This window comes from Hippoglossus stenolepis, chromosome 11 (genome assembly GCF_022539355.2).
Source record: "Hippoglossus stenolepis isolate QCI-W04-F060 chromosome 11, HSTE1.2, whole genome shotgun sequence".
Lineage (NCBI taxonomy): Eukaryota > Metazoa > Chordata > Actinopteri > Pleuronectiformes > Pleuronectidae > Hippoglossus > Hippoglossus stenolepis.
This window is the reverse complement of record NC_061493.1, coordinates 13,023,340-13,050,451: the sequence shown is the minus strand read 5'-3', so window position 1 is coordinate 13,050,451 and position 27,112 is coordinate 13,023,340. Positions and strand designations below refer to the sequence as shown.

The 27,112-nt window shown below is 41.5% G+C and overlaps 2 protein-coding genes across 3 annotated transcripts in view; one reads left to right on the top strand and one right to left on the bottom strand.

The window, feature by feature from the left end:
* Positions 1–2,160: 2,160 nt before the first annotated feature.
* LOC118117197 (cullin-3) lies at positions 2,161–10,551 on the bottom strand. Its single transcript, XM_035169249.1, has 16 exons — positions 10,483–10,551; positions 9,001–9,198; positions 8,568–8,681; positions 7,109–7,269; positions 6,874–6,988; positions 6,558–6,786; positions 6,272–6,417; positions 6,003–6,179; positions 5,747–5,917; positions 5,489–5,596; positions 5,203–5,327; positions 5,023–5,119; positions 4,786–4,920; positions 4,476–4,662; positions 3,866–4,011; positions 2,161–3,264 (listed from the first exon to the last, which is right to left on the bottom strand). The coding sequence occupies exons 1-16, from the start codon at positions 10,507–10,509 to the stop codon at positions 3,133–3,135; spliced, it is 2,268 nt and encodes a 755-aa protein (XP_035025140.1). The 5' UTR covers positions 10,510–10,551; the 3' UTR covers positions 2,161–3,132.
* A 3,252-nt stretch (positions 10,552–13,803) lies between these two features.
* Positions 13,804–27,112, top strand: part of LOC118117284 (glypican-5) — a 95,433-nt gene continuing 82,124 nt past the window's right edge. For both annotated transcript variants that reach the window (XM_035169395.2, XM_035169394.2), the window contains exons 1-2: positions 13,804–14,278; positions 22,261–22,422. In XM_035169395.2, coding sequence (XP_035025286.2) covers positions 14,101–14,278; positions 22,261–22,422 — 340 coding nt within the window. In that variant the 5' untranslated portion in view covers positions 13,804–14,100. The remainder of the gene's footprint in view (positions 14,279–22,260; positions 22,423–27,112) is intronic.

Genomic DNA, 27,112 nt, shown 5'->3' with positions numbered 1-27,112 from the left:
GTCCATCTGATGATCACTTCTGTTCTGTTGTATTTGGTTGTGTCATGAGTATTTGGTTGTGTTGTCAGTATTTGTAGCACTTTTCTATTTGTCACACGTGTTTTGTCTATTTGCACGTGTTCTTGAATTTTAGTGCCTTCAGCTCTTAGGGCCACTGTAGCAAGGACCTTACTTCACAATATTTGTCATGGTATGATTTCCTGATATCAGAGATTGGCACCTGCACATGGGGCCACTGTAAATGGCACCTGCTTCAAATTGGGGTATGGAGGATAGCATGCGGACCTTGTGAGACTCATTGGGGTGGAGTTCTCTGTTTTCCTCGTGAGTGCCATGCAGGTCATGATGAAGAAGGCACTGGCAGGACAGATACTGAGACAGTGGCACTAAAGATGTCAGACTCTCATTAAAGATGCAGCACGGCGTCCACCCCTCACATCATCAGAGAGAAATGGAGCGTAAGGTTCTAGCTCTGACCAACAATATGCAGGCATCTGACCACTCCAGGTTTCATGTATGCATGCATGTGCTTTAAATGTATGCAACCGTTTCCTTCACCGTGCACAATTTAGGGATGCATTTTTTTTGGACCAAAATCGTATCCACTTGTTCCCTAGAATTTAGCAGCACAGCATGAGGTAATGTTCTATTTAATCAAGCTCCTCGAGACTCATTTACAAATTCTTCCCTCTTGAGATGTCAAGCTGAGGCACGTCTCTAATGACCACCCTTCACACTTCCTGCTGTTTCCACCAAGACAGAGAGGTGAAAATAAGAGACTGAAGAGCATAATCTCTCAAACAGGCAGTTGAGGGCTCCAATCTTGGGGGTTTAACCCCATGTAAGCCCTTTAAATCCACAGTTTAGAGGGTCAGAACTGATGGGCTAAAGCTTGCAGACTGTCTACGAACTACTGGACTCCAACACAGCGTGAGGACACAGACCAGTGGACCCCCACCACGACAATGGCAGCTACAGCATCCTTCTGTAGTCCTAGTCAAAGGGTTGGATGGGCTTAGTTGTCAACAGTGGCAACAAAGTTTTGTTCACCACCACCGTCATATGATCAAAGTCAGTATGAAGTTTCTGATAGTGGTGTAAATACTGGTACATACTGGGATTTCCTGTTGCTGCTGTGTTCTGTTGTGATTGGAATGATGCCAGCGGTGACTGAAGACTTGTTGCTCACCACAAACTTGGGATACGGGAGATTATTTCAGTTCAAAATAGGGCTTGATCTCAAAATAATATATATATATATATTGGCAGGAGACAAACATGTTTTTTCTTATCACCTCAGTTAGGCTAAAATTATGAAAATGAATCCTTATCCTTTTTATGTGCTATTGAGCTTTTTTAAACCATGTTTAATGGAGCTTCATATGAAAAACTTAAACCTGGACAAACGAGCACCCAGAGTGTGACAGGGAGGACTGGGAAAATTAGGGCGAATGGCGCCATCTGCTGATCAATTCTATTAACATTCGGAGGGCGTCAGAGGATTAAAGAAAACAAGCATAGTTACCTTTTCTACTTGTTTTTTTTAACAACAAATTAAGCTTCACCAGAACAAGGGTCCTCAGCTTTGGCCTATAAATCTTTCTGTGGAAAGAAACACAATTGCAAGGTTGGGACTGTGTTAAATGAATATGATCATTAGTATCATACTGCATGAACAATGCCTGAACAATTAATAAAACATTAACGACTGTGACCATGCTGCTGCATTTATGATACCTAAAATGTTAAATATGGGAAAACTATTGGAAATGAGCTTGGTGTCTGTAGAAACAGAAATATGTTTATTTTATAGCTACTGAAAAGGTGATTAAAAAGCTCTATGACCTTACATTTACCTTTGCAAACACACACACAGCAAATATGGTGATGGGGCTGCAAGTCAATGACAACTGCAGACATAGACAAAGGCATGGAATCAAACAAACACTGCATTAGTTAGATACTACGGTGGCCGAGACTGCTAAACGCACAACAAATAGAAAGAAGAACACATGTAAATAGAAAAAAACATGTGGAAATTAAGAAAACAACTTCAGTTTGATGACACATGCACTGCTAAAGGTCACAACACATACAAATACAGAAACGTACCGAGTTTCATCATCCCTGACGGATGGCACACTTCCGCTAGAAAATTCCTCTAGGGAGAGGGAGACTTTGCCAGTTTGAGTGAGTGAGTGAGTGAGTGAGAGAGAGAGAGAGGTTCATCACTTTCTGGGTCCCCTGGAAACATTTGACAGGTGAACTTTGCCTGTTTTCAGGCAGTCGAATTCTACTTTTTCTAAGTATAGCACGTTGGGATAGTTTACACTGCGTAGCTCGCCGTGGTTATTGTGCTGAGTTTGCTTATGTTGTGGTGAAAGACAACTTATTCTAACATTTTATGATATTACACGGAGCAAGGAGCAGACTGCCCATTTTATAAAACTGAGGAAGCAGGATGACCACCTCTTCACGTGTTATGGAGGTAATAATTATAAATAACATTTGTATATCTCCATTTGACCATTTTACACTTAAACCTATTTTTGAATCATCACCCATACTAAAGAATGTCCACAATAAGACCAGTAAAATGGGCAACACCCCTTTCTTTGTTGTTTGCTGTCAGTGAAGCAACCAGTGTCACTTTGTTGTTTTTTCACCCAAAATAGGGCATCAAGTGAAATACATCTATCAATTCATTAACTGTTCATCTATTATTTATAGGGTTGTGTCTGTACTGCTGTATCACCTTCTACGATCTATTATGTTTGCACCCTATGTTTCTATTTTCTCTTTTCTACAGGTGTAAGTGACCACTTTGCAGGCTAAAAGTTGGGATTATTCAAAATAATAATATTATTCAATATTTACTTGTTTGCGGCTGCTAATTGACAACCATCATTTATTTAATTTGTGTCACTGTTAGGACAGCACATATCCTAAGGGAGGGAGAGGGGTTATCGTCGATGAAGAGTGATAGATACTCTGGAGAGCGAGAATTGAGATTGAGGAAATGCTCGAAGTCGCCAGCTATGGTTTGTTTGAAAAAAACTTCCAGTTCAAAGAAAAAACAAATCCCATTCCCCCCCTTCCAGTCTCTTTCTCCTCAAAACCACAGTTTCTCTTCTATGCAACATAGGTGTACTCGTTACGATCCTCTGGCGTCCTCGTCAAGTATTCTCTTTCTATGAGTCCTTCTACACGCTTCTTGATAACCACAAGACTGGGGAGAAAACGCACCCGGAGCTGTTGAGTCACCTGAACACACAAAGTTGAAACATGTAAGAAAAAGGCAACGTTTAAAACAGGAGAAGACGGAAAATCAAAGCTTAACAGACTATGGGAGTTTAAAAGTGTAATGTTATCCTTTTGCCTGACAAACCTCTTTTTTTAATCACAATTATGCAGTCCGAAGAAGACTGTAGTTTTGTTTGTTGTTTGCTTTTATTGCTGCTACTTTCCCTGTCCTTTTGTTTACAGAAAAAATGGATACTTGAATTTAAATTTATTTATTATATTAGCACTTTGCCTGTCCTTGGTTTTAAATGGACAAAAACTTGATTTGTCTTTGTTTTTGTATCAATAGTAGCCTAATATACAGCAAAGTTTATTAAAAGACATTTTTGAATGAAGTATCGATGTTTATTGTCTTTATTGTCAGTCATCACATGCCGCGAACAACCTCAAGCTAAATTTAAAAGCTGATGGCTAAATAAGAGCAATTGAGAATTTGTGTGATTCATAATCCGATTAGTCGATTAATCGTTTCAATAATCGATAGATTAATCAACTATCAGAATAATCGTTAGTTGCAGCCCTATAACAGACCCAACTTCATATGATCATGTGTGTAACTTACCTCCGCCACCAGGACATTGTGCTGCATCTTCTTCCTGGACTTCATGATTCGGACAATGGCTGCCTCTATCTCATGCTTCCTGTCATCGTCCACTCTCTGCCGTGTCTCTTTCCTTTCGGGGTCTGATTCTCCTTGTTTAGCAGCAACTGAGAAAGTAGAAAACGGAGATGAGATGAGGTTTGAGGGAGAAAGGGGACAAACCTTCAATGTGCTGTTTTATATTAGCAGTCGTAGCAGTTCCATCTTACTCCAACGTCCCTGTAACATTTATGAACAGAGGATTTTACTTATCTCTGTCTGAATCACTGATATATTACACTAAAGTATTCTATGAACTAAAGCTATGCTATGAACTAAATGTGCATTTAATGCTGTACACAAGCTATTGAAACTTTAGTTATCAAATGCTTATATAATTATCACATGCTCATATTTGTGAAAATGGCAGGATGACCAAATCTTACGACAAAGTAGTAAAAAAAGAAAGAAATCCACAGCATCAGGTTTCAGATGTCCAGAAATGAAACCCTCAAACCAGACACACGTTGTGCCACAGACAGTTGTGGACAGTAGCTGAGACTTCAGCTCTCTATAGCATATGTCTGTATACCTGTCTGTATTTTGACTCTGTACAGTTTGGAAGTAAACTGATCATTGACTGTAAACACGTGTCCGTTTTCAATCTCCTTGGACTTTGGCTCCTTGGTGAGAACCCTCTGTGTGGGTTTCCCACAGGCCAGAGACTGCAACGCCCGCACTAACTCCCGCTCGGGGATATCAGTCTCCTGCTGGATCTCCTACAGACGAGGACAGAAGCAGGGAAAAGGTTGTAAACAAGGATTGTTTTAAAACTCTGTCCTGTAGAACGACAGAGATGTTAGCCAGATAAAGGTGCTTTACTGTGCCCCCCCCCCCCACACCTCGAAAGTGCACTTTTCTCTGTTGTTGAAGAGCATGAGGATAGTCATCTGGAAGGTGGAAACCTGCAGTATGTGCTTGCGGGTGTTTGAGCCTGTCACCTGGGCACCTCCCACACCCACTTTGGAACCATCCTCCTGCAATTGAAGAGGAAAGGAAGGTGAGTTTTGATGAAAGCCAACTAAATATTAATAATAATAATACCAAACAATAGCATTACTGCAGTATTTTGCTTCTACCTTTTTAACAGCTCCGTAGAAAGTTGCGTTGAGGTCTGCCCCGCCCATGTGGTGCTGCAGTGTAAGCTGCCTGCCACTGTGCTTAGCGAGGTAAAACCTGGAAAACAAAGACAGGATCAAATAATATTGAGCCCCCAGTGTGTGTAGTATTAAACATGTGTGTACTTAAAGGAGTATTACCTTCTAAAGACTTCAAATGCGTGTCTAGGAGCAGGGGAGATGGTGCATTTTGGGGTTGCAGACTGTGTGGGCCAGTAGCCGCTGGTGAGGACTCTAACTATGAGGTCCACACCACTTAAGGACGCCTGAAAGAGAGAAGCATGGAGGTTACACACAAAACAACTACAGTTTGCTTTCTGTAACATTCTGTGCTAACGAGTTAAGACTCAATTACTTTGTAGTGTCATGTTAATGTGTTTTTTTGTGCCCTATTTAGAAAGATTGTCACTGTGCCCGACTGCCTTACCGACATGGTTTGTGTGTGTTGCCTGAACTCATCCATGGTGGTGTTGGAGATGCTCATGTCTCTGAACATTCCTTCCAGTCTTGAGGTGAACTGACAGCCACATTCTGTCTGCGAGAGGAAAAAGACAGAGAGCAATCATTTGAAACTGCCGACAGGTATTTCGACAGGGACAGTATGAGCAGAGAGAGGGCAATATAATGAGGAACAGTACAAGTGATGTGCATATAAAGTGCAGCAAAAAGCTTCTCATCCTTTTACCTTGAGCTTAGAGATCATGCTCTTCTCTGAGTCGTCTGAGACACTGTTGTTGCTGAGCAGCCTGCGAGACAGGTGCTGCTTATAGTACCTTTCAAACACATCCTTCTCCTGCATGAACCTGAACAACACCATGGCCTTGTCAAGGATGTACTCCACATGCTGTTCTGTTAACTGGTCAAAGAAGACGGGGGTAAGACATGCCTAACAATTACATTTCTTGAAGGGCGTAAAAAGAAAATCAATGTAAGTCACATACCCCTTTGACTCCTTTCTTGAGCTTATCGTCGATGAAGAGTGATAGATACTCTGGAGAGCGAGTATTGAGATTGAGGAAATGCTCGAAGTCGCCAGCTATAGTTTGTTTGAAGAGTCTGTCATTGTTGAAGGACTCGAGGAGGAAACGGTCAAATCGTGTCTTCAGGTCTAGCAGGCCCTGGTGAGGAGAAAATTACAGAAAACTGATATGATCTTTGTCATCTGACAATAAAAAGTTAATGTTTTGGACTCACTGTTGAATCATCATACCTGTATATAGTCGACAGGGTTCTTGCCCTCTCCTTCTTCTGACACCAGAGCTTTGCCTTGCTCCCTCAAGTAAGAGCTCATACACTCACACATTGTTTTCAGGCCTTTTGGCACACGAGTGAACAGCTTGTACATGCATGCCAGGTCTGAGAGGGATACAGTGGGAAAAGCAATGAGAAACAAGATGAAAATGCTGGAGAAAGGCTACAGGAAGACAATAGCTTGTGGTGCAACTGCTTTTCATTTTTAAACTAGAATTAAATGCAGAACAAAACCAAGTTTTTACCGTCTAGCTTTCCATTCTTGAGCATATGGACGAGGCCCGAGTTCTCCATCTCTACAATTTTCTTCATGTGATTAGAAATTAGCTCCCGTTCCACCACCTTGACAATGTACTCTTCTGTAGACTTGTCCAAGCAGTGCAGGACTCGCTCAATTTCTTCATTGAGTCTGGCCTCTACCTTCTTTATGTAGATAATGGCACTGTTTTCAGCAAGGAACTTTTGGCTCTCCATCTGAAAAAGCAGATATAGTATGTTGTTTAATTACAAAGACTTTTAATAGAAACAAAGAGGAGTCACAAAAACCTACCACAGACTCACCTGGAAGAATTCAGCTGACATATTTAAGAAAGGGCCCTCAAAGTCCTCCTCATATACAGACCTGCCATCCAAGCCCAGAATCATTAGCATCCGGCAGGCGATTTTGATGTCACCCCTGTAATGAATGAGTGTACGACCTCCATATTAGCAATCATTAAATATAAAAATAATATCCCTTACCCTGAGGAATCCTGGAGAGAGCGTATAATTACAAAAAATCTTTTGAACTGCGTACCTATCTACAACCTCTCCATTCCTCTCACGTGCGATCATGTCCAGTAACGTCTGTCGCAGGTGGCCTTGAATGCAGCCGTAGCGAGCCAACTGGTCCCTGAATATGATGAGGCCAAGGTTGTACACATTCTTCACATTGTTCTGTTGAACATAGACTCGGTCCTGGGAGACAAGAGAATGGGGTGAAAATGACATCAGACACTGTATGCATAGAAAGACGTACCATGGCCTAAATCTGATTGAATCTGACTCAATTACATTCACATAAATGTATGTATGTATGTATAGAGATTTAGGACGTACAGTATGAAAATATTTAAGAATATACAGTTTATTTGGAAGGTATTTATCCATCTTGATTCATGAATTCAAGGTTTTGTTTTTTTCATTGTAAAAAAATGTAATTCTATGCAGTGCAAACTACTTTTTATATTGGCTTCATATAATCGAAATGCTTTCATTATAAACTAGACAATCCCACTGACAGGTTGCAAAGCTCTTATAAGATACAAAATACAAAATAAATGACTGGCTAGTATTTGAATAATTCCCCAAAAACATACTCTTACATGCATCCCTTCGAGATGGCATAAATTGTGAGGGGAGCATGGGAGATACAATATTTACCATGTCACACCGTGTCAAATATTACCTGGTTCCAAATTACAGCTGGTTATTATTCACACAAAAGATGAGAGGACATTTCTGATTCCTCATAGTTTTTCTAAATTAAAATCATAAATGATGAGTTATATAAGTCTACTAGACAAATAAATAAATGCCTCCTGAGTCTGAAGAGGGGCAACTTTGAGATCAATAAAGTCCCACTGGCTGCATCTGTCTAGCTGTTCACTAGCGGTCAGCAGCCTGGTAACAACAGCTGCAGGTTGCGAGTCTGCACTAGTTTAACAACAGAAAGCCGAACTGTCCGGGGTTAAAGCAGGACAGGAAAAAGGAGACCGTTTAACAAAACAACCCCAGGGGAGCTGTGTCGTCTCTGCAATTACTGGGCCATTGTTTAACCTACACTAGTTTCTATCTCAAAGGCTCACTCACTTGCACACGACCTCAGAAACCCTTTGGACTGGTTGTGGGCTAAAGTAAATCAACTAGTCCTGCCAGTTTTTCAACTAAACAAATACCTTCAACAACAGAGGCTCATTGTTGGGCCCACAAATGAAACAGCACCTTATAATCAAAGCCCAGAAAACGATGTAGGTGAAGGCTGGTCAAAATGATGACTACTCTTCTACAGCACAGAAGTATGTTTTAACAGAGATGAGCACCATACTACACTTACAATGCCACGCAACCCAAGAGGGAAAGCTATAACTCCTAATCTGTTCTTTTTGACAGAAATTAAAAAAGAACTTTCACTGCATAGTGGTGGGGAGGACTGTTACTAATCTATAACTACTATAGAATTTGCTCAGTAGGACAAAAGATGGAGGCATACCCACCATGTACATGAGGATGTCTCTGATCATAACCATGGCCGTTTGATGGTCATTCCAGGCCTGATTCAGTGTTTGCAGAAAGTTATTATTTAAAGAGTTATGGACATCTTCCCGGACCTGAAAATACAAACACATCAGGTCAATGGAGGATAATGATGAGGAGATGATTGTGAGGAACCTAATTGTTAGTAAATGCGATATCCATAGGTCACTCACAGTCAACTTGTAAACGTAATGCTTGATAAAAGAGGTTTAAACTTAACATAAAACATCCTTTAGGTGCATTGCTTGCCTTCAATGGACAGCGTTATTTGTTTTAATCAATAAGGAATGGCAATTGTCTTGTTTTTTTTTCCTTTTCTCACGTAACAATTATTTAATGTTCTGTAAATTATCCATAAAAAGAGCAGCATTAGAGAACAATATATCTATTTACTTTGTTGATGAGGTGCTCATTGATGAGCTCCCTCAGGCCTGTGTAGAGCTTCTCTCCATGCTTGTGGAGCACCATGATGTAGGCAACCGTGTGCAGCTCCCCAAAGCTTAGCCCACTGTTGTTCTTCCTCTGGATCTCCTGGATGGCATTCTTTAGAACGTCCCAGATGTTGTCGACATTCTTCAATTCCATCGTCCTCTACAAGTGAGCACACAGATGAAGGTGTGTTTATTATTCATTTTTTACCACATCCATGCTAAGTAGATGAGGGCAGTGATGTCAAGGCTGTCAAGACCAAAAATATTTGTCAAAATACTTTATGTCAGGTGACACCTGGATTATTCTGACTGCTGTCAAGATAATTTTGCAAAGCATGTGATAGAAATGTGATCAAGTATTTTGGCTCAGGAGCACAGGCGTTGCCCACTATATGGGTGCATTCCTTGTGAAAAGCAACACTAGCTTGACAAATCTTGTTCAAATCAAAACCTCGTTCAGTTTTTCAGATCACAGAATGAGTTTCTCTTATTTGGATCAATTCATATTCGTCTTAGAATTACATTTTCTTGTTGCAGTGAAACAGACCTTGATTATTGTTTAGGTGGCTGGTATTGCACTTGCATGTAAGCCCAACATTTGAGAGAGGATTAACACTTAACTGTTGAACTGACACCCAGCATGGGAAAACACATTTGTCTATGAAGGGTGTTGCGAGGGCTAGGAGATTAAGATTGCCCAATATCCCCACACTCCTGATCTGGCATGAGAAATTGTAAATCAGCCCAATAATCGGCAGGTGGAGTTGGCACTGGGTTATCTTGGTCCTGGGAAAGGTATGTACACAGGCCCATAGCCGGGATTTAAGCAATACTGAGGTCCAATGTCCGGGGACTGGAGGGCAGCATCCCCGGAATTTCCCCGATCTAAATATTCACATTTCAAGATGTTTGGAGAGCAACTATTGGATAACAGTAGCTTCCATCTGCAGCGAAGGTTTCGGTGTCTGTTCTATTTTTTCCGCTCGCCGGGAGCGAATCGGGCCATAAACACACTGAAAATCGATTTGAGACAATATAAATGATATATTATATAAGATATAAATGATCAAATATGCGTCCCCATACTTTTGATTTCCCTGCTGTTCTCCTGGAGTTTCAATTTCCCCCGATTTTTTACCCCATGTGATGAAATTTCCCCATCTGCCCATCCACTGCAATCGTTATTTTGAATTATGTACTTACACATTTGTCAGTTGTGTCTTAACCGACAGACAAACACGAGCAGACAGACACAGAGACAGAGGGGGGGGCTTTAGGCTACATTGAACGGATACAAAAACCACCGGAGAAAGCCGAATCGCGGGCTGACCGGCGCAGAGAAATGCGCTTCCGGTGTGAACAGCGCGGGCGGCTGCTCGCACGAGATTGGCCGTTTCGGGTTCGCATCCGCCCCCAGTGTGTCCCTGGCGTGAGCCTCCATTACCTGCTGCGGTGGCTGTTCTGCGGCCATTTGGCGGGTTCCCTGCCCGTTGGTGGACACGACCCGAAAAACACCGCGTTGACCAAAGATTGTATATTTACGAGAAGATGATCCACTCCACCGCCTACTCACTCACCCACCGCCCACAGACGTGGTGCTGATGATCAGACAGAGGAGCACATCCTATGTGTGCTTTGTACAAGTTCATTTTAGGCCGTTAAATCACTCCGGACCTCGGTGTCCTCAATGGTAGCCACGGCCATACATGTTCATTGACTTCTGGAGTTACCTTGGACATGTTTACTATGGTTTCGAGGCTTAGCTCTGTAGCTAACACTTTATGACAGTGTGTCATTTGCCACAGCTGGAGTCAAACCCCCGCTGTAATAAAACACAGCTCACCACTATCATTGTCCTAATGATACTTGCAGACTGACTGCAACTTGGCTAACGTCAAGTACGCTAACACCCAGGCCTGCTTCCAGCTAGCTACCGTCTGCTCGTCTCTAACTGGAGAAGTTTTCCTACATATGCTAACATTAGTTCATGTCTGACAATGACTCCATTGTCAAACCAAACATTTTATAAATTTGAACACACTGAACCAATAGCACAGTTCATATGCTTCGGGTTTCACATTTTGCGGCTTGGCGTCTATGGAGCTGGTGAAATACTTACAGGCGAGCCTTGTAACTTCTTGGTGATGCGGGGCATGGTTAGTCCGGTCAGTTTTCGTTTCTGAAGCTGATTTAAAGACTAAATGAAAGGCAGCTGCTGGTGTTAGCTTTCTGTGCCAGGGAAACTCGGTGAACTCTTTGGGAATTGGGTGGCGTCAGTGAGTGTGCTGTGTTGTTGTCACTTACTTGCTTCGCTCTCTTCCCTGTGGGTTTTTTAGCAACAGGTGCAAACTACAGGTCTGTTTTTTGGCAGGTAGGCGAACATCAATTTGCATTACCACCATCTAGTATCTTCTTCTTTGCTTCTATCATAGGAAGTTCAAAGGTCATGCTGTAGGGTCTATATCAAAGAAGAATTCCGATGTCTGAGTAACCTAGAAAAAAGCCTTTAGAGATGCTGCATCACAATTCCATGTTTTTTTAACCTAGAATGGGCCCTTTATATTTAAATGCTATATCTTTACGTCGGGAGCAGATCCTCTCTACGGCGACCATGTTTTTTACAGTGGTCCAAACTGGACAAACTAAACACCTTTTGAGTTTTTAACTCAAGTCTAAGTCACTGAAGCCTACCACAGGTTCTCTTGTTTGGAAGGGGAGGGTGAGATGAGGGGTATTCAGCTGCAACATGCAACCTCACCACTAGATGTCACTAAATTCTACACACTGAACCCTGAAGGACAAATGAACAGAGCTCACCGAGATATGGATTTGTTGCCATGTTGGACGGAGTAAACATGCTAAGTGTTACGTATGTAGAGACTGCTGAATCAGCATCTGACCTTTTTTGCACTTGGAGAAGCCAAAAATAATCAGCTTATCATTGAGCCTTCCCATTATTACATTATCCTGTCTGCTTGGATGCCTCAGTGCACAGTATCTCTAAATGGCCTAGCCATATAGAAAAAAAACAAAAAACAAAAACATTTATACCTAACCTTGCACCCGCTGCTATTGTGTTTATGGATGACTGTATTTTTGCTCCTTCACGTTTCTGTCTTATCTCGCCTTGCTAGTAAGTAAATTAATCTATTTAAATTAAATTATAAATCTAAATCAAACTCCACATTTATTTCTGCCCCCAGCTCCAGTAGGATTCTGGCACTGGCCTGATGTGGAAGTTTGGATGACTGAAGAGATGTGGTGAATACAGTTTGGTGAAGATGTGGATACCAGGTGAGACACATTACAGATCATATTATTTGTGGAATTTGTCTCTTTCTTTCAATAAAAATCTAACACCAGGATTTCCTCCTGAGACATGTGTTCTTTTAATTGGCCGGTGGAAGCTTTGTTCCTTTGTTCCAAAAGGCTGCAAAAACCTTGAGCTCTCTCGTCCTGCTGGAAAGAAACATGGCATAGCTTTTGAATCTCCAGCAACTTCAGCAGATAGTTGAGAATATAATTTCCCTTAAATGACAAGGCAGTCACAGCCCTCTCTGACCAATCCGGTATGTCTCAACCTCCGTACTATATAGCATATCATTTACAGATTGTGGAGGTATACGGTCTCATAAGAGACAGCCTTTATCTTGGCTTTCCCCAAGGGACAATTTGTTGTGAACAGGTGACAACAAATAAATAAAATAAAAATTAGAACACAGTGCAATCTAAAAGCAGTGGATCATAAAAAAAATTGCAAGCACAATAAGCATTAAAACACAGAATTTAATTTGAAGGCCAACACATTTTTTAATCATATCTGTTATGTATTTATGTAACACAGAAATATATAACACATATATATATATATAACAGGCCTTATGTCAGGATCACCCAAAAGTTCACATATAAGCATTCAAGTGTATTGCATATGTGAATAGCATTGCATTGAGAACACAGTCCTCTCATCATTGATTGACAATAGTTTCAGTAGCTTTAACAGTTGATTCCTCTCTTAAGGTTAAAACAAAGAAACATTGGTTTTATTCAGAGGGCCACGAGAAATGGACAGCACAACCAAACCTGCCAACCTATTACACCAAGCCGTATACTGACCCCAACCCGTAACTAAACAGCAAATTTGTAGTAGATAGAGTAGATATTACAATTCTGTGGTAGACTATGCTAAACCAGTTGTCAGCTGATGGCTGCTGTATTACAACTGTTTGGCCAGGAGAGGGTAGTATTTAACAAAATGAAATGTATGCAGGAGCACCATTAAGTCCACAGTTGGAATTTTTTCTTTTTTGTGTCTAGGGGAGATAGACATATATTGGCCTATTATTTTAATCATAATCCCAAATCCTGATTATTAGAGTGCTCGCTCTCTAATAATTTATACATTCTTAGTTACTTTTAAACATTGTCTCTGTCTCTTAGCAGTGACTATCTGCCGGATTTTTTTAAATGGGAATTTGAGGGTGTCAGACACCAGTAAAAATAACAACCTAGGTAAAGTTAAGGTTTTGATTTTTATGAAATTTGACTTTAATTAGTATATCAGAGGTTAATTCTTTTTTTAAAAGGGACTCTGCAAAACGTTCACTTATGATGCAAATTCTATTTGTGAAACATATAAAGAAGCATTTCCAGTGGTTTGATAAAACCAGGAGAAATGGTTTAATTGTATAGATTTAAAATGTTAAGAGTGAGATGTAGTTGGGGCACTTGGCTGAAGTAAACAGAGAGGGAGGGGTGTGCGCGCAGGGCTTTGGAGACAGACGCGCAGTGAGTCGACCACTGCAAAGTGTTGAGCGCGGGACGGACTGGCTCGGGTCCACACCACCCTTCATTTGTCCAAGAGAAGACCCCAAACCTCCAGTGAGACGTTCACACTCTCATCCCAACCAATAATGTGAGAATCAGACGGAAATCAGATGCGTAAACTCACCCTCGCTTCATTGTACTCCAGTGCCGTCTACATTCAACACACTGTCCCGCAGTTTGCAGCCAGGCTACAGTAGAGGCTATCCACGCGGATTACCTGGTGTGAGATGCGGCAATGTCCCGAGGAATGTGCCCACGCGTGAACTCTTGCGGATCCGTTTGGATTTTGTCTGCGCTCATATTTGCGGTGAATGTGATCGACGTGGATGCGTACAGCTGCCATGAAGTGCGGACCGCGTTCCAGCTGCGGCAGGTCGGGCCGCTGCACCGCGTCCCGGAGACACCTGGCACAGGTGAGACCGTGCGTTTGGCTGAGGCGCACTACAGACGCAGAGGCGAAACACTTCGCTTAAACTGCACCCATTGTCTTTTCAGCAGTGACCATTTGCAAACGTTCCAGTAATGTGTTAAATAACTTTATGGCTACCTCTTTTTATTAGACTGAACTTTAATGAATATCCAGTGCGTTCAGTTATCCTTACCCAAAGCGCATGTGGATCGGTGCGCACTGTGAGTGGTCTGCTAGAAGATAAATCATATCCATTCATGTGACTGTAGAAAGAAACTGAACATCAGAGCGACACAACAGACGTTGCTGTCTTCACTTTGTTTCTCTTGTGACATAAGTCATGCAAGTTGAAAAGACTATAGGATTTTGACCATTAAATATCTGTCTGGTGTTGTGTATTGGAATGTTATTGGTTATAATATGTAAATATGTATGTAAAATAATCTTATGTGAAGTGTGTCTTACTATGTTTCTGATTTGTTTTTCTCCCCCAAAACATGCCTCTATAAATGAGTATGTAATATTGCACATTTAAATCAGCCAATGTGCATCTCCCTGATCTGTTGGGTTTAAAACATCAGAGCCTGTAGATTTTCTCCACTGTTTGCAGCTTCACATACCACCCAGCTGCTTATCATATGTGGGGTGTTTGGAGAGATTAAACAATTATTTTGCAAATTTCTTTTGGCAGTGAAGCGGTCCAGCACATTCACAAGCCGCTGAGACAGGGTTTTAGAGCTAGAGCAAGTCTGGTGTGACTCAGGGCTCCCATATGGTTTAATCTGTGTGGATAAAGAGGCTATAGTACGTCTCCAGAATTTGGGGGAGTGATTGATTTGCAATCTGCCGATTGATTTGACCACAAACTCTTTTTGGCCCTATGTCTCTAGATACTTGGGGCAGCGAGCCCTCCTACATGTACTCTGGGCCGCAGAATTTTGCAATTGTTGAGACTCTCACAGAAGGGCAGAGTCTTTTGGCAAATCTGCCGTCATGGCTCCCCAGATTTTCCCTGTCTGTACTCAGATTTTTGTCAAAATTATGCTTGAAAGCAGCTTCAAATGCCTGGACGGTTTTGTGGTATGTTGTTTCTTTTTGCACTCTGAGGAAAAGTTATAAGGATAAACACTGATGCCAAATCTGTTTTGGAGGCAAAACACATTTTGAGCGGCTTTAGGCTTTGGTTCAACTATTCTAGCTTTGCTTGAAAGTTTTTCTGCAAGCAAGACACTTCAGTTTTAACTCATCGTCATGTTTCTTCTCTGTGGAGCTATTTCAGTTTACATATACAGTGAATTTGAACTAAAAAAAACAAGGCTATTTAGTGGACATCATTATATTTTTACTCATATGTTAAAATCTTTTAAAAGTGACTATATTTATTTTCATTTATTGGGAAGCTTTTGATCTTGGGGGTGTCTAAGAGGGATTTTCCTTGTGAATACCTAAATACTAGTAGATATGCAATGTACAACTATCCTTACCACCACAGACCACAATCCTGAGTGTCATATGCAGGTCGGCGGCAGCTTGAGTATCACCAGTCTGCGTCTGCATGGTAGGAGAAGAGCAATAGCTGAGTGGGAAACATACCTAGAGGTGCATCCAAACCACTTGATATGTTTGTTTAGCAGGATGTCACTACTAGCAACAGAGGAGGTCAGGTTCATTACAAGCAGTAGTTTAGAGTCCGCTCTTAAAGACAACGGAGGGACCTTGGTCTTATGAGGATGTCAGCAGTCTGGAGCCAGGCTTGCGTGACAAGCTAGTCAGCAATGCATTGGCAGAAGCTACATATGCGTATTTCAGTCTGCGATCGCAGCTGTTAATGAGCATGTTAGCTAACAGTGAGCAAAGAGAAGCATATGAGACACGACAGTCTTTTCCTTTAACGAATTTGCTTTCCCCACCTTTAACCTCCCATTCATGAGACATACCATCCCCCTATAACAGTTTTGGAAAATTATGCGAACATAATCCAGATGCGGACTGTGGCTCCTTGGTTCTGAACTATTAATTGACATACATAATTTGTTTGTTTAAAAGGTTTGGTGAAGTGCATATTTGTGCAGTTACCCTCCACCACCTCTCTGCTGCTCTTTCCCTTCACAGCTAATCAAACATTCATCAGTACATTTTGGGCCTCTATTTTATTTTGCTTTTTATTTGTACTTGTCCTAGAGAGGCTGTTTTGGGTCAGGCACAATCTTGTCATCAAAGCAACCAATGGAAGTGGGCGTCAGAGCGGGAGATTTGGTGTATACATGTGTGTGTGTACACAATTATGCTACTCTGCTTCAGCTCTCAGATCAATTGCCAACAAAAGCAAGTCTCGAAATTTGAAGTGGCAAACCTTCAGCCCTTTTCAGAGTTTGATGTTTGTATTAGGATACAGTGCTGCGTTTCATTCATGTGTGGTGACCTGATTTCTCACTAACCTCCAGGAGTGTGGCAGCGGGGAACTCATGAACCGGCCAGTTGGCAATGATTTTAACTATTTATACTTTTACATTACAGATATTTTGGTGCATTATCTCTTTCTAAATAATTCTGGTTTTCAAATAGTTGGTGCCTTATGATTATCAACAGATTCGTAATCTCATGATTTTGAGGAGAACTCAAGTTGCAATTGCTCAGTGTCATGTATAAATCCCTCCCTCCAGCTAAGGGGAATGGAACTTATAATGTCAAGTGCTTAAGCTTTGCTTATGAGTGACTTCTAAAAAGAGTATTTTACCATTATTACTTTGTAGTAGATTATCAAATACCAAATACTTTGTTTTGCACTGGTTTAATGTTTGTTTGCAGCAGTGCCACAGTTTAGAAAGAGCGACATTATCTCCATGCCAGATCCAGCATCAAGGGAACTTAGATAATCAGTGACGTGATTTTGCTTATCCTGTGATTATTTTCTAGAGTTATGACCACTTTGGAGCTGTGGTACCCAGCCAAACGCTCGATATTGAGATTACCCCAGGGTGCTGAAATAGCCCTCTGGAGATAGATCGTTTGGATAGCAGACTGTTAGCAGTGCTGTGTGCACAGACTCACTACTTCCACAGTTGGCTTATTGGATAACGTCCTCAGATATGATCAACCCATTTAACAGCTCAGTAAAAATGATCTGATTGAGCAGAGCTTATCTGATTATACATACCACACACACAACCCTTTTCTTCATCTCATTGCTTTACTGCCATCCTCTGATTTACTGAGTCATTAACAGCTATTTGAGAGTGATAGAGACAGTGTCTTATATCTTTTATACAAGGCAAGCAGGGTCATGTGTTAATAGCAAGGGAGTGTGTTACCATGTGTCGCCACATCCTTAACCAGTTGTGGCGTCAAAAGCCTTGGCAAGCTCTCAAAGCTTAACATGGTCTTTGATTGGCGATGGTTATTTTGAGTCCCTGATTTTAGTCGGCCTTTGTCACTGAGATGCCATACACACAGTGCACACACCTACTCCATACACACTCAAAATCATTAAGCATCTAGGATTTCTTTTCCTGGCCATCTCTCAAACACCCACTTCAATCTAATGCAAAATTCACATGTGAACTTCTGGAGTGAGTTTTGTCAAACTGGAACAATTTGAAAAAAGACACAATGGATTAAAGTAACAAGATACAGTAAGGGCGAACTGAGGAGCACTAAAGAAGCAGATTCCCCTCTATGAGTCTCCACACAACATGTCTTATTAGATTTTAGTCCGTGAGTCTATCTTGTCTTTAAGTTGATTGTGTGCGACCTTACCTTTCTAGTTTGCTACTGTGATCGAGGCAGATGCGATTTTACGAGGTTAGCAGACTGCCAAGTCTATCCTCTCACCCTCCAATGATTCAAGCGTCTAGAAAAGATGAATCATCTAATGCTCTAGGAATAGAAACAGTACATGAGAGAAGATGTGGTCTCTGAGAAGGAGTTTGGAATACTTTATCTTAAATGGTAACATGATTGCTCTGCCAGATTGTGGTTGAGCACCCATCTGATATAATGCTGCATCAACAGGTGTGCATCTATCAACCCAGCCTCTCGTTTTTCTCTTTAAGATCTGTCTGACCAGCACCTGCCTTGTGGTCTGGCGTTTGACTCCGTGCCAATCACTCTGCTCCTGGGTCTGGGGAAGCTAAACATTCCGTTAAGGTTTTAAGGTTGTCCAAAAAAGCAGGCAGGCAGCAAAGACCCTTTGAGTTGTGTTTTCATTCAATGTTGTCCATCCAAAGCACAGCAAATCTGTATAGAGTAAATATCCTGTATGTTCAGTGGATCTCAGAGCTTCAAAGGAACTGGCTTCCTGAGGCAGGAGAAGGGTAAATGCATTAATTGCTTAGTTTCTGACAAAGTTATTCTTGTTCTCAGAAAAATATCAAAACAGCCGCATCAGGAAACCGCAACCCTAGTCATTAACACATTCAATATGCTTTAATATGGCAAAAATACTGCAGAGGTATTTGTCACCTGAGAAGATTTAAGGGAATTAGGATTCAGAGTTGACATCTACTCTGGAGAGCAAAGTGTGTTATGCTTTAACCTGGCAGGATGACTAGCATACATACTGGCACTAATTACAGAAGAACCAGTAGAGTTCAGTCTTCTTGGTCTGTTGGAATTTGTGGTATTGCGTTATATTCCAGAGTTGAGAGAGTGCAATTAGAAGACTAGGCAAAATAGCATTTACAATTCATGAGAAATTAGAAATTTGTACAACAAAAGGACCATAGCAAATGCTGTATATCATACTGCAGTCCAACAAACTGTATGCTCATATTCTACAAATGTCCATTATATCCACAACTTGCTGGATTGAACTTTGAACTTGTCAGTGCAATTTATTTCTCCCGATCTCATGATTGAAGAAGCATTGTGAAGGTCACTGAAAATTCCTCTTGTGGAAAGGATAGCAGCCAATTTCTAAGAGCTCAAAGCACAGACAGACCAAACTAAAGAAAATGAAATTAATTAAAAACGCATGACACAGAAGTTGCCTGTGGGGGAAGCCAGCAAGCTGCTGTGAAGTACTTACATGGTCGAGGCTGGAGAAATGGTTCATACAAAGACTCAAGTGCTTCACCACTTACAGGTTTATAGAAGAGAAGCAAAGAGAAGAGTTAACTCTGATGACATCAAGCCCAAATAAAGTCAAACCTTTGCATGAACAATTCAAAAATGACACGTTGATGTCCTTGTAGTCAGGTCAGAAATATTCCAATCATTTCACCAAAAATGACAGATTTGGTTGTTTGAGTGTGATGGTCATCAAGTGACTTTAAAGAGTGTCAGTATTTTTTGTCATGTAGAAAAATGGTCATGATGTTCAAATTTTGGTGAGAAACGATGCAAATTTTTTCAATTTGTTGATATTTTGTTTTGTGTTGACATTACACTGACTTTTAAAACTACCATTACATCCAATGCTTTCATTTGATTAAACAATATAGACTAAAAAAGTTGATTGGGATGTCAAAGTCTTTTATACGTGTGTAGTTGTTGTATACAATGGGCGTATAGTTGAACAATAGACATTACTCGAAGGGAAGGCAGCCAGATATTAATAGTGACTATATGTCCTAAACTTAAATGACTCAGAGTGATCTTTGGAAGAATGCGTCCATGAGTCCTTAACGCATATTTTATTTTACCCTTAAGAAAGAAGCCACTGAGTAGCAGTTTATTAATATCCCGTATGTAAAATATTATAAAAGACACAAAGAACAGACTCATCAGTTCCTTTGCTGTTGGACAGACAAGCAGTGACATGGCTTCTAATGATTCGAGAAGGTGGCCTGGTATATTCGTGACACAGTCAGACTGTCCTGACTGCTGTGGTGGTTTTAACAGCCAAAGTATTTCTGAGTATCACTTACTCCATGCAGCTACTCGCAAGGGACGGTGAGCTAGGCTGGATTCCACTGTGAGTCCCTGGATATTAGTTTCATATCACAGATAACACACAAACACAAAGGAGAGAACGCGCCTGCCAGTGAAGTGAACGGGGTCAGGGGCAGAAGTGGAGAGAGGACAGTCACCAAATATGGAGATAGGACAACCCTAAAGCAGAACCAAAACTGTTTATCGTGCTTTCAAAAGTCAATCAATATTTTACAGGAGGGAGACCCTTCTCATTCAAAGGGATTGTAAGAAATGGCACTAAAATATCTACTTGAGTTTCATATTTAGATCAAAACTTCACAGGTTGGACTTGTTGTCTTGGGTAAAATGATCAATAAATCAGCTTCTTTAATCTCCACAATGATGAGGTCCCACCTGTGACGTCATAGATTTTGGAAATCAAAATTATGCTTTGTTGGCCATACAGTAGCTTAGTTGTTGCAGACAACCAGTATATTTTATAGTCAGTACTGCATAGTTACACTTACCCAGTAAAAAGCAGTGGGAATGCCCAGTATTGCTTGATGACTTCTGCTGGTTGGTATCGTGGTGTTCTGCGTTCTGTGACATACTTTCATAAGAAGAGATCCATTTTAAAAAGGTTCGTATCATCACATTTAACTAAAGGTTGAGGGAGACTGCAGGCAATATGCACGTGTTTATGACCTGGACCAAAACCATAAAATCTGAACTCACAAACACATTTTTGTTTCTTTCCTTACTGGTCGGTCTTACATTGGACAATCTCACTAACGTGCCCCCTGATTTAAGTGTCCATGCTAATGTTTGTTTAAATCAGTAAAATATCCCTGGTTTGTATGATGAAATAGATTGGGATTCCCATATCGCAGTAATACAAAAAATTGGTTGGAAAATAGCAATGTAAACTCAAAACTAAAGTGTTGCATTTAAAAAAAGTTGAGTATAGGACTCTGCTGAAAAGTTGAAGATGAAAAGATTGGACTGTTAACAGAGATAGAGGTAATGAGCTGGAAGGGGCAGGACAGCCAGTTATGACTTCACTCCTCTGGCTCTGGGACGGGAACAAATGGAGCCTCGCTGGGTAATTAAGAGACACCCAGGCCTCAGTAGGATATGCCAGGCAAATGGGAGAGAGGAGGCAGAAAGGGAAAGAGGGATTGAGAATGCAACCCTATTGTGTTTCATGGAGGGATTTGGACAGTGAGGCACTGGTCTTGCAGTCTGTCCTAAGGCCATGCTTCAGGCTCTGGTTACAACACCTGCCTCCAACCAGCCCATTCAGCCCTTCCCCCTGTAAAATGAGTTATCATATCAGACTTCTGCATTGTGGAAATGCCCCTGTACATGTGAATTTGCGCAAGGAAATATGTGGAAAGGACAGTTTTAATAGCTCATGCTAATTGTGACCCGTCTCTGTGATGTCATGACAGTGTTTCTATATGCGGTGATGGTGAGAGGCAGGTGACGCTGGCAGGACCGGGTGGACTCTGATTCAGCTGATGTAATTGTGCCTGATTGAGATGTTCTTTGGATCATAGTATTTGCAGTTAGGTCACTGCCTTCATGTGGTTGTTATGAACCGCTGTGGTATTGCTAATGAGAAGAGATGATTTCACACAAATGACTGCGGGTGTGTGTGGGTGAAAATGCATGTGTTAAGAAAAGCAAGTTTTGAATTTCCACATTTCAAAAATAAGTGTATGGATGTTTTTGTGTTTTTTCATGCAACATGGAGTGTAAATACATGTAGAAATAAATGTTTTGACGACATGTGTACAATTGTCTGAGCCAGAAGATATTTATATATATATAGCACAGACATTATTTATAGCAGGAAACGTGGATGAATTCTTGGTCTACTTTCTCACCCTCCCATGGTGTCTCTTGTGTCTCCCAATTGAGTTATGGCCTGCCTGTCTATATATTAATATAAACACACACACACACATATATGTTTGTTTGCATATATTTATATATGATGTATTTCCCTTCTATTTCCTGCATGTGATATGTTTTATGTGTTACCAATGACTTAAAAAAAAAGAGACTGTTGACAACTATTAAACATATGTAATTTATTTATTAAATATGTGTCTCTATCTGCTTTTCTAGATGTGGATCTGTTGATTTGCAAGCACCAGGGTCCATCGTGCTGCACCCGGAAAATGGAGGAGAGCTACCAGTTTGCTGTAAAACGAGAAACCCTTCACAACATTCACTCCTACAGCTACGAGCTTGAACATCTCATCTCCGGCCACTCAGATGCCTTCCAGGGTAAGAGCCAGCACAAAGGGGCCAAGCTGGGGTTGGATGGGCCTGGCCTCAACTACTGGGTGGTTATTGATGGAGCGGAAAGAGATGTTGGGATTCCATGGTTTGTCTCTTAGTTATCTGGTGTTTACTGTATCTACCACTGCATGGGAATGACACCACAGGATCCTGACTTGACCCAGCTCCTTGCTCACTTAAAACTGAACTCATACCCTGTACTTCAGTAGCAATAAAAACAAAAAACAAACAAAAAACGTAGTGTTTATTTTCTAGCTTGCAAAGAATATTTATTTGTCCAGTATTTTGGTCAAAAAGGTTTTAGTTCTCTAGGGTCACGGTAGCTAGTGGGCAGACAAGTGTGCAACTCACAAAATGGGCATGCATTTACTCCCCCTCCCTTCTCCTGTGGGTTTGGCAGCAGCAGAACTGTGGAGAGGGATTGCTGAGGGTAGACAGGAAAAGAGGGCATAGAGGCCGTTTTCAGCCTCTGGTGTTTGGTGAAAGATCGTCTGCTTTGTCATTATCTGATCCTGTTCTCAAGACAGCAGAGCAATTATCGGAACCATTAAAAAAAGATACAGTGTTTCTGCAGGGTCAAACAATCGGTGCAAGGTTGGGTGTTTATTTTTGGATATACATATTTTTTTTAATTGCAATAGTTTGGCAGTCTGGTCAGTTCAGATGTCTGCGTTCCGGAAAAACAAAGCTCCTCCGTACATATGAACCTCGTTTCGGAAAGGTCTCGCCTGCCAAAGAAGTGCTACACCCAACCGAATCAAACAATTGACTAGTTGCCCAAGCCTGTCCTCCCTCTTCCTATTGTAATTGCAGTGTCTTTCAAATTAAAATATTTCCGAAACAGACCATGTTTTTCCTTCCCAGAACCTCCAACACAATCCCACAGGGTTGGAAACATGCTTTGGATGGTTTCAGTGTCACAGGAATACCAGTACTCTGCAATTAGCTTTACAAGACAACAGGCTGCTTGGATGCTATGTCGGCCAAGTTTTATGTTATGATGGATGCAAGAACACTACTGGACTGGCAGACCAATATGAAAAAGTCTCATCATATACGTTTCATCATATGTGAAAACGTGGTGTGATTAAAAAAAACAGTCATGGAAAATGAAGCAACTTCAGACCTTCTTGTCATGTAAATGAATATTGTCGTAGTTAACTTGTAAATGTCATAATAACAGGATATATAAATGTCACAACATTTTCCTTCTAATACAATAGAAACGACACATGACATTTCAGTTCCTTCAAAACTATGTAGACATAGTTAGGGAGAGAAGTCCCTCTTACAGCTGTTTCACAAGCGGGTTACGTGAATATAAGTAACTGTGTTTGAACAGTGTTCCTGGTATTCGTCCTTTGCATCACTATTAGGATCTTTCCCTCCTTACCTCATGTCTGAGCGTGTCTGGAGAATGAAGATCAGGTGTTCCACATATCCAGAAAAGGTCAAGATGGAAAATAACAATGGAATAACAATAGAAACTGGGCTATGGTGGTGCCGAAAATGATGATGTCATTAGCCCTCAATTTGCAAGGCCATCTAAGGACAGTCTCTGTGCTGTCTGAGTGCCTTGGGTGGAATGTGAAGTAGCAAGTGGCTCATACCACATGAAGTAATGAGAATATGATTTTGGCTGATACTATTGGTACTGTTATTCACACACTGTATGGTGGGAGATTGTTTGTGGGTAACTCTATTCTCCTGCCCCTTATGGTTTATATTGTATCCATCTAATTGCACCACATGCAGTTCACCACCAAGGCACTCGTCTTGTGCTGTTAATCTGCAGTTTTTGTTGGATAATTCCTTCATTGTGTGGCCGTATTGCAAATTTTACAGGATTGTGTGTGTGTTTCCTTTATGCTATGTGGCTTTTATTGTTGTAACTCAAAATCACTGTGCTTATTGTAAAGGTTTAGCCTGAAGCAAGTCCCCAGAACATGAATGTTGCCTGTGTGTGTTTTCTTTGGCTTTCCTCTGTTTTGACAACCCTTAAGGCCTTGATGTGCTTTGTCATGTGTGGGAGTTGTGTATGAGATGAGTAGGACCCCATATACACAGACTGCATATAAATGCAAGGTCTTTTTTTTCCCAATGTTTCTGACACTATGAATACAAATGAAAAGGTTCAAATTTATACCGTAATACCAAAGCTTTCTAGGAAAACCGAACCGATTAGCCTTTGAGATTCTCCAAAAATCTTCTTCTGTCACACTCTAAACCCTGCAGGCAAGTTCCTTGCTTTATGTAACAACCTCCTTCCTGCTCAGTATCCTCTTCTACCATTCAACCTCTCCCAAATATACTCTCAGATACACCCAGGCCAACCCCTCTGGTCCCTTCTCTCACCACCAGCACACAAACACAGACTCTCCTAATCCATGCCATTGTTGATAGGTAATGAGTGTTGGGGCATAATGGTCGGGAGGTGTCAACGACAGAACCCAGTCTAAGCTGGACCAGGCTAAGTTTGGACAGCTTAAAGCTGCCATCAATGGCTTTGGCTTGTCAGACTGCTATAGCCAATCAGATCTGGTGCAATCTGACTGGATGGCCACCTTTCTGAGGCCTCCTAATTGGCTGAGAGAGAGGTTAACAGATCGATCGGCCACTAGTATGTGTTTATGTGGGTTTTTTTTGCCTTATTTACTCTGTTAAAAGTTAGAATCATCAAGTTAGAGGAAGCACTTAAGTCAGTTACACCAAGATTACTTATTTGTCCCTCTATGCAGCCGTCACTTGGTTGGCAAATTGTTGCACAGGCGATCCAATGTGTCTGTCTGTGTGTGTGTGTGTGTGTGTATGTGTGTGTGTGTGTGTGTGTGTGTGTGTGTGGCAAACAGGTGGAGATGATGAGCAAGGGAGAAATTATCTGGGTATATGGTCACACTACTGGGAAGCAGATGTCAAGAAAATGCTGACACTTTTGATTACCAGTGTCACTGATATGATGGGATATGGGCCACAGCTAAAGGCCATGACATCTGTGTTTGTGTGGGTTGGTTGTAAGTGTGTGTGTGTGTGTGTGTGTGTGTGTTCATGTGTCTGTAATGCTGGCATTTGAGTGTTTAGTACATGTGCATCTTGATGGTTGTATATGTGTACCAAAGACATGTGAGCATGCACAGTATTTACCACCCTTGTAAGTCACCGTGACCACCTCAAGGCTCAAGTTGTCCTCACAAGAGTTGACAAATGCTTTTCAGGGGAATGTATTCTCCTGCCCTGGATAGCACTCTATCATCAATGAAAGTGCCTTGCATTTAAAAGTAATGGTGTCCTTCATTGAAGGGACGAGGACCACACAAGAGAGAAAGCGAGAAAGATAGAGAAAGAGGCCGAGGCAGGGGCTGTGCTTTTCCTCGATGAGGTGATATAATGAACTCTCTAGACCCCCCTGTCCTGAGAGACAGCATGTGCATGAGCGTATGCAAGAGACATTACTACAACCTGTTTGCGAAGGGATACTTGAGGGGGTTTGCTGTTAATGCCAGGCTGCAGAAAGAGAGGGATCAGAGAAATGGGCTTTGCTTAAGAAAGACCAAGAAATAGGCCTAACAGACTATGTACCTTGATGGTGCATCTTCCCCTGTGACTCTTTGTCTCCCTTGGCTCTCGCAGGTGGTTGAGTACGACCGATTGTCTCTTTCTGACCCTTGGGAATTTGTAGCCTCCCAGATCACGCCTGTTGTTGTTCGTGCCCCAACCCTCCAGTGATTTTACATTTCCCCTCAAGGCAGAGACTCACAATGATATCCAGCCCTAAAGCCTTGCAGTTCAGAAGACACATCAAATTAAACTGTTGAAAATTCCTTGCGTTCTTCACTTTGACTCTCAGGATCATCTTGGGTGGGTCACAGAAAAGTCGACATAAAAGCATCAGTGCATTTATTAAATAGTGATGATTAATACGTGTCTATGTCTCCAATTTGTGTAAGCATGTCTCGGCATGTGTGTGAAAGTGATTGCACTGATGAATCATGGCTGGGCTCCTATCTTCACTCCTCCATCAGACAGGCCCCTCTATCTATAATACGATCTCTCTGCATTTGTCTGGAAGTTGTCTTACTCATTTAGCCTGTGATCTTCTTAGCCTTTCCTTTCTCACATCATTTTTTTTCCCTCTCACTTTATGTCTGCATGTATTTTCCTCTGCAGATGTTTTGACCGACAGTGTTATTGCTCTAGAGGCTGATGCTTGGACACAGGATGACATTGCTCGGCACCATGAGCTCATGCTTAAATTAGGGAGGATATCCGGAATCCATCCCTACACGTCCCATTTAATCATACAGGGCGGAGGAGAAACGTGTTTATCTACCTAATAGTCGAGCAAATACATCGTGAGAGAAAGTGTGTGTGTGTGTCTCTTAAGCATGGCTGTATTTTAACGATACGCCTTTCTCCTCTCCTGAGTAGACATGACACATGTGGGCAGGATGCTTTTCCCTCAGAGTTTGCAGCACTCAGGCTCACTGGGGAAAAGAAGGAAAGAACAAAGGGAACAAGGGGAGGAGTGATGGGGAAAAGCTCAAAGCCTCTCGCAACCATAAAGTCACACTCAAAGCTTCTCTAATTACTTCTGCTTTTCATCTGCACCTCTCACCTCCGCATGAATGTGTGAGAAGTGTGAGAAGTCAGAGGAGCAGGGAGTCGGGCCTAGAAACTG